This window comes from Eleutherodactylus coqui, chromosome 11, assembly GCF_035609145.1.
Source record: "Eleutherodactylus coqui strain aEleCoq1 chromosome 11, aEleCoq1.hap1, whole genome shotgun sequence".
Classification (NCBI taxonomy): Eukaryota; Metazoa; Chordata; class Amphibia; order Anura; family Eleutherodactylidae; genus Eleutherodactylus; species Eleutherodactylus coqui.
The window spans coordinates 36,609,212-36,617,018 of NC_089847.1; the positions used below are offsets into that span (position 1 = coordinate 36,609,212).

Here is a 7,807-nt window from a genome sequence, read left to right on the forward strand (position 1 = left end):
CACGATCCCCCCTCCTCTCTCTCTCTCTATACTACACACGATCCCCCCTCCTCTCTCTCTCTCTCTATACTACACACGATCCCCCCTCCTCTCTCTCTCTCTCTCTATACTACACACGATCCCCCCTCCTCTCTCTCTCTCTCTATACTACACACGATCCCCCCTCCTCTCTCTCTCTCTCTATACTACACACGATCCCCCCTCCTCTCTCTCTCTCTCTCTCTATACTACACACGATCCCCCCTCCTCTCTCTCTCTCTCTCTCTATACTACACACGATCCCCCCTCCTCTCTCTCTCTCTCTCTCTACTACACACGATCCCCCCTCCTCTCTCTCTCTCTCTATACTACACACGATCCCCCCTCCTCTCTCTCTCTCTCTCTATACTACACACGATCCCCCCTCCTCTCTCTCTCTCTCTCTCTATACTACACACGATCCCCCCTCCTCTCTCTCTCTCTATACTACACACGATCCCCCCTCCTCTCTCTCTCTATACTACACACGATTCCCCCTCCTCTCTCTCTCTCTATACTACACACGATCCCCCCTCCTCTCTCTCTCTATACTACACACGATTCCCCCTCCTCTCTCTCTCTCTCTATACTACACACGATCCCCCCTCCTCTCTCTCTCTATACTACACACGATCCCCCCTCCTCTCTCTCTCTATACTACACACGATCCCCCCTCCTCTCTCTCTCTATACTACACACGATCCCCCCTCCTCTCTCTCTCTATACTATACACGATCCCCCCTCCTCTCTCTCTCTATACTATACACGATCCCCCCTCCTCTCTCTCTCTCTCTATACTACACACGAGCCCCCCTCCCCTCTCTCTCTCTCTCTCTCTCTCTCTCTCTCTCTCTATACTACACACGAGCCCCCCTCCTCTATCTCTCTATACTACACACGATCCCCCCTCCTCTCTCTCTCACACACACGATGTGTTTCTTGCTCTCACCTCACATTCACGACTCAATTTCCGGAAAAATTCCTCATTCTCGAACTTGCTCCTCTGATCCGGCACTACCCGCGGCATCCTTCCACCAAACGGGCAACTAAATTTCTTCCTGTCACCCGCCCGGGTCACCACACTATGGTGGGTGGTCGCCGTTCTTAGGCTCCGCCTCTTTCCTGCTCGGCACTTGGCCCCGCCCACACAATCACGTCTCTCCAGCCTCTTCTCTTGCCCCGCCCACATAGCTCTGCTTTTGTGACGTCACGCACACTGAAGGCGGGAGAGCCGGCTGTCACGTGACGTTGTGCAGTCAGGCGTCTTTGCTCTGTGAGGGCGGACGCGGGTGCTTCATTCTATCCAGTGCATTAGACATTAGTCGGTGTTTCATCTAACAGTTGCCAGCACTGCCTCGGTGCTAGCCACAACAACACTCCCCCCCCCCCCCCCAATAAATGTATCTGCTACCTCGGTGCTAGCCACAACACCCCTCCTGTACGCCCCTATAAAGCTCCAGTGTCAGTGCTGTTCCCAGGTCAGGCACTTATGCCATCTGTCCAGTGCTATAAGTGACTGCCCCCTGGGATGCCCACCTATTGAATAAACGCAGCTGTGTGGGTATAGGAAAATTCTGCCATCCTTGGGTGCGTCTTGTTTCGACGGCACATATACTGCAACACAAATGACCTGGTCCCTTTATTCCGTGGGCAGTGCCATCACTACCATATTACATTTATGCCGTTTGTTTCTTTTTTGCTGCACTACTTTTATTTTATTTCAAAGATAGTTAATTTTTAAAAATTGTTTTCTTCCTCCATCTAATAGTTTACCTACATAGCTGTGGGGGCTCATTTTTTGGGGGCGACCTTTAGTCTCCATTGGTACCATGTTGGAGTACATACAACTTTTTGATTGCTTTTTATTACATTTTTTCTTAAAGACGGGGTAACCAAGAAAAGCGCAATTCTGGCGTTGTTCTTTTTTCTTACGACGTTTACCATGCGGGGTAAATAATGTGTTACTTTCATATATCAGACTTTTACAGATGCAGCAACATGAAATATGTCTTTTTGTTTTATTATTTAGATTCTTCTATTATAAATATGGCAAAAGCTTTTTTTTTACTTTTACTCCCTTTTTTTAAATTAGTAAAACCTTTTTTAAACTTATTTTTACATTTTCTTTAGCCCCCAGAAGAGACAAGAACTTGTGATGCTTTGATCGCTCCTGCAGTATGATGTAATGCCACAGCATTAAATTATACCGCGATCTGACAGGCATTCATCCAAGCCATGCCACAGGCAATCTGCAATGACAGACCAGGGGCCTCTTAGGCCTCATGTCCACGGGGAAAATCAGATCCGCTGCAGATTCTACATGTAGAATCTGCAGCGGGTCCCTCCTGCCCCGCGGACATGAGCGCCGAAAATAAGAATTTAAAAGTATTTACCATCCGGCGCGGGCGGCGAAGATCAGCTGTTCCTCACGGCCGGATCTTCATTTTCGGCCGGCGGATGAATTCCTGACGCCGGCGGCACGTCGCCGGCACGTCGCCGACGTGCCGCGCGCATGCGCCGGGCACATCCGCCGAGCCGAAGCAAGGAAGATGCGGCCGTGAGGAACAGCTGACCTTCCCCGCCCGCGCCGGATGGTAAATACTTTAAATTCCTATTTTAGGTCTCCCGCGGATCCGGACGGCTTCCATAGGCTTCAATAGAAGCCCGCGGGAGCCGTCCCCGCGGGAGACCCGCACGAAAATGGAGCATGGTCCGGATTTTTCCATGCTCCATTTTTTTTTAAATCCCTTTTATTGACGATCCGCGGGTATTTATCTACCCGCGGGTGGTCAATGCATCCCTATGGGATGCGGATCCGCATGCGGGAGATCCGCTGCGGATCTTAAATCATATTTTGCCCGTGGACATGAGCCCTTAGAAGGCCACCGGCTGCCGTGGCAACCCGTGATCATATTGCATCGGTCGGGGCATTTCAATTCCACTGTTAGAATTGACAGCGGCATTTAAAAGGTTGATGGCTCCAATGAGCGGCGCAGCTTATCAGAGCTGTTGTGGATGCGTTATATGGAGCAGGATCAATCTCCGATCTCCATACATACCCCGAAGCTGCAGGACGCAACTGTATGTCCAATAGCGTTAACGGGTTAATACACACTATAAGGTTAGGTGATCGCGAGTTGCACCCACGGGGCAGGGATGCCGCACGGCCCAGAGCAAGAGATGCCACCAGATTCTTCATGTGACGAAATGTTAATGTGCATAGCTTCATGGACCTATTATGGGTTTGTGCGGATTAAGGGCCCATCTACATGTTTATACGGTCATCCGTGAAATGCACACATTTTAAGGCCTCATGTCCACTAGGAAATTCGGGCCCGCGCGGATTCTCCATGCAGAATCCCGCAGCGGGACCCTCCTTTTCCGAGGACATGAGGCCTGAAAAATGATTTAACTTACCTGTCCGGACGCTGCGGGTTACCGTCTGTCGTGGCCGGATCTTCTTTCCTTCTGCACGGCGGATGTGCTTGGCACGCCGGCAGAAGGAATTTCAATTAATTTGACCACGGATGGCCAATGATTCCCTATCGGCAAAATTGAATGCAGAATCCGCATGAGGCCTAAGTCTTAACATATACGTTTTTGTGATCAAATGGCTTAAAGGAAAAAAGTGAACCTCAAAACTTTATTAAAGGGGTTGTCCAAGTTAAGGGAAACCCCTCTCACCTGGACCCCATGCAGTGAAACAACAAATGACTATTACTCATCGCTCCTGTGTTGGTTCTCCAACTCCGGGTCTCCCTGTGACGTCCGTTTGCATGACGAGCCCAAGAGGTGAGTAATGTTCATTTGTTGTTTTATACCATGGGGGGGGGGGCTTTTACCCCTTTAAGAAAAACAAAAAAACTCATCAAAGTGCATCATATTGTATACCGAGCATACGCATTTAAAGACGTAAACGTATGCTTAAAGCGCATGATTTTTTACACATTTTGACACATGCGGTTTTTCTAGATGTGAAACATGAAAGTGGCAGTGTGGACGGGACCGAACACGGGCCGCACACAGCCCCAAATTTGCTGGTTACAGGGGCCTAGTTGAAAACCTTTAATGGGGTATTCCGGGCTTTTACAAGTGATGACCTCTCCTCCGGGTAGGTCATCACTAGTTGATCGGCAGTGATCCGCTGTTCAGGATCCTAGTCGATCGGCTGATCGTCTGGTCCCATATCAGTTCATCAAGCCAAACATCATCCTTTATGATCAGGGGAGGAAGTGTAATTGACAGCATTCACTCTCACTGATACCCATGGGAGTGCCGCCTCTGGTTATGGTCAGGAATGGGCGTCCAGTCCGTAACGAGGAGCAGGAAGTGGAATAGAAGCACAGCGCTTCCTATTGATTTCAGTAGGAGTCAAACCTCTATGCGATTTCCGGTCCTGATCACTGATGACGACGATCAGCTAATCTGCCTGTATCCCAAGCGGTGGACAGGTCATCCTGAGAATAGATCATCACCTGTGAAAGCATGGATACTACTTAAAGGGAATGTTCGGGGAGGTAGCAAGGATCACAGAATATTTCCCTTTGTTTTCAATGGGTAAACCGCACATCGCACTCGCATGCACCTCACACGTCGTGCAATGGTGTGCCGGCCGTATTGAAAATAATGGGCGATGTTAGGCGTTCCGAGGGAACACCCAAAGATAGGACATTCCGCAAGTTATTTCGCACGCCGCGGGAAAAAAAAAATCGCTCGTGTATGACCCAATTCAAAAGAATGGGGTTCATATTCGTGCATCTCGCAACATACAAATCTCCCGTGTGAAAACAGTTTTAGACTAGTGGCGCACTAGCGTAGCTGCAAGTTGTGACTGAGAGACTTGGGTGCGACTCACATTGGACAGCACATGGATACCAGTCCGTGTGCTAATATACACAGACTACACGCATCACATGTATGGCATGGCCTATCTCTCGATTGTGAAATGGACAGGAATAGGACATAACATGAGCTTTTCCACACGACCATAGGTCCATGTGTATAGCCTCTTAGGTCATAATTGGGCCGTCCGTGGAATTGTATGGACAGCACACTGCTGGAATATACACCAGTGTGCCACTAGCCTAAGGGCTCACTCACACGCACGTAATACGCAGTCCTAAAGCCCTTTGATTCACTTTGGGCCATTCAGATATGCCATATTTTGGTGTGTAATATGCCTACTATAAGCTATGGGGGGGTTAAAATCTGCAGTAAATACCAATGTTACATGCATATTAACTGTGTACTGCGTATTATGCACGTAATATGCAGCCCCCATTCGCCCATGTAAGTGAACCCTTATTGAGATTGTGATCTGCAAAGAATTCGGATTACACCCAGCGAAACTGTCCCTGACTACAATATAGACCGCTATGTAAAGGCCCTTCTAAACAAAGAAACTGTTTGAGGCCGCCTGCACACGACCAAGTCGGATTCTGTATGCGAGATTCCGCACCGGAGTCTGCCCCCATGCCCAGCCAGTGCCCCCGCATACCTGTCTTTCTTCTTTATCTGTGCTGCGGACGGACGGCTCGCCATCGGACATGCGCAGTACAGATTTTCCCGCGACGTCGCTAGGCAATGACGCAGAATGCTATTTGCTTCGATTGACTTCAATGGATGCTGTCTGTGTGGACACCGCACTAAAATAGAACGAGTTGCATTTTTTTCCTCCGCGAGCAGAAAATCGCAATTGACTTCCGCTCATGTGCAGGTAGTTGCTAATCTGGAATCCAAGAAAATAATAGATGATTCTTGAACAAGAATTGCACAAAAATAGGACAAGGAGCGATTTTTCATACTTGGGACTGTCTGTAAAAAAAAAAAAAAAAAAAAAAATCGCTTTTGTGAATTAACCCATTCAAGTGGATTCTTTTCCTGCGCGAGTTCTGTCCATCTCGGAATCGTACAGAACTCGCACAGGAGAATCGCCTTACGAACACACCCTTGGCTATTCCCATAGTAAGGGCTCATTCAGGCAGCTGTATTGTGGATTCCGGTCTGTGAATACATAACGTATTGACGGACCAAAATTTCCCATTCCTGGCGTATTTCTGCTTATCAGTAGTTTTTATGTGTATAAAAAACACAAAAAAACTAGAAATTTCATTGATTTGTTGTGTAAATAAGTACAAGTGCGCCGGTTTCCTGCATATTTACGCAAGACTTCGGCGTATAAAAAGCACCGAAATAGGATATGCTCCTTTTTTTCATCCGACCGTAAATTGTGTGAAAAAAACACAGCTGTGAGGAACTTATTGAAATCAATAGGTTCTGTTCGCTGTGTATTACGTGCGCAATACGCTGCATAGATACGCCCGTGTGAATGAGCCCTGAGGGTATGGTCACACGGCTGAATTTGTGTCAAAATCCACTTCTTTTTGCCACTTTTTTGGCGCAAATATGATACAGAATTTGCCCTGTCAATGGCAAAATGTGCTTGTGGATATCAGATGTGGGGGGAAAATGGTGTTTCCGCAAGTTTCCAGAAAACACAGCGACATGTCACTTCTTGCGTGGAAACTCGCAGAAAATGGATTCAAAATTTCACACACTGATGGGGAAAATTCTGCGTGTGGATCAGTGCCAAAAAGATGCCGATTTAGCTGCATTGTTTTAGGCATTTGCCGTGTGAACCTACCCAACAATACATGGGGAAATTGGGATTTGTGCAGTTTCCTAAAATACTTGCTGAGTTTCACAGATGGGATGTTGACACGTTCGCGGTACGTAACTAAACGCTGTCAGTGATACAGAGTATAACAATGTCATTGTTTTATTAGGGCGTGTGCTGATATATGTGTTGTCTGTCCTTCCTGGTGTGGAAATCAGATACTACAAGGAACGGATCGATCCTTGTAAGAGGTTATCCAGCTTTACAGGGAACCTGTCCACCTAGGAGCTCGTAGGGCAGGAGGAATCCAGGAAGGTACATGGTGATTCAATAGTCAGGGCCAACCGGAACATCTTCTGAACAAAAAGAGACACAAGTAGGAGACTTAGTAGAACCTAAGATGTGTGCGGAAGACTTTTTGGCACTATTGCGGTGACTGTTGGTTTCCCAAGAAACTTCAATGGAAAGGGGGCTATGGGATAAAGATTTAAAGGGGGCCTGGACAAAGAAAGATGGCGGCACTACTTCTTTGACTACCTGTTGTTATGTTGAATTATGTATGGAAAACACTAATTGCATGTCTTTTCCAATATCAGAAGATGTCGTTAACAATCCAGGACAGAACTGAGATCATCCCGATGGTCGGTAACAAAACTTCACTTGATATGACCAAGTTTTCAATCAAGAACCCCCAGGAAGACTGTCAGTGAGAAACAAACTGTCAGGGCTCCTGCACATTGGCGAGGGCGCTATCGGGCCGTAAATCATGGCCCAATATTGCTCTCGCAATCCATGGAAACAGCCTTTCATCCCCGCTGCGGCTGTCACAACTGCGGCAGGAGATCACACAGAAATAGAGCATGCTGCGATTTGTTTTCCACGTGTGATTTCACGTGGACAAATCGCGGCCGTCTGCATAGGATTACATTTTGCAATGCAATCCTATGCAGGCGTTCAGGGGTGGAAATTCTGCGGGAAATCCCGCTGCAGAATTTCCGCCCGTGTGCAGGGGGCCTTGGGGGGGGGGAAATTTCGCACCAAAAAATGTATCAAAATCCATAACAAATGGTGCAGATTTCGTGCTGCGGATCAGCAGTGGAATGTTCGCTGTGGACGCTCCGCACCGTGTGACGGTCCTCATCGGTTTGTTTCTACTGCATTTAATAGCACCAC

The 7,807-nt window shown here is 47.8% G+C and overlaps 1 protein-coding gene across 1 annotated transcript in view; it reads right to left on the bottom strand.

The window, feature by feature from the left end:
* The window catches only part of CBFB (core-binding factor subunit beta), a 32,415-nt gene extending 31,268 nt beyond the window's left edge, over window positions 1–1,147 (bottom strand). Inside the window, exon 1 of the mRNA XM_066583805.1 lies at window positions 968–1,147. Within this exon, the coding sequence (XP_066439902.1) occupies window positions 968–1,045 (78 nt within the window). The 5' untranslated portion in view covers window positions 1,046–1,147. The remainder of the gene's footprint in view (window positions 1–967) is intronic.
* Between the last annotated feature and the right edge of the window lie 6,660 nt (window positions 1,148–7,807).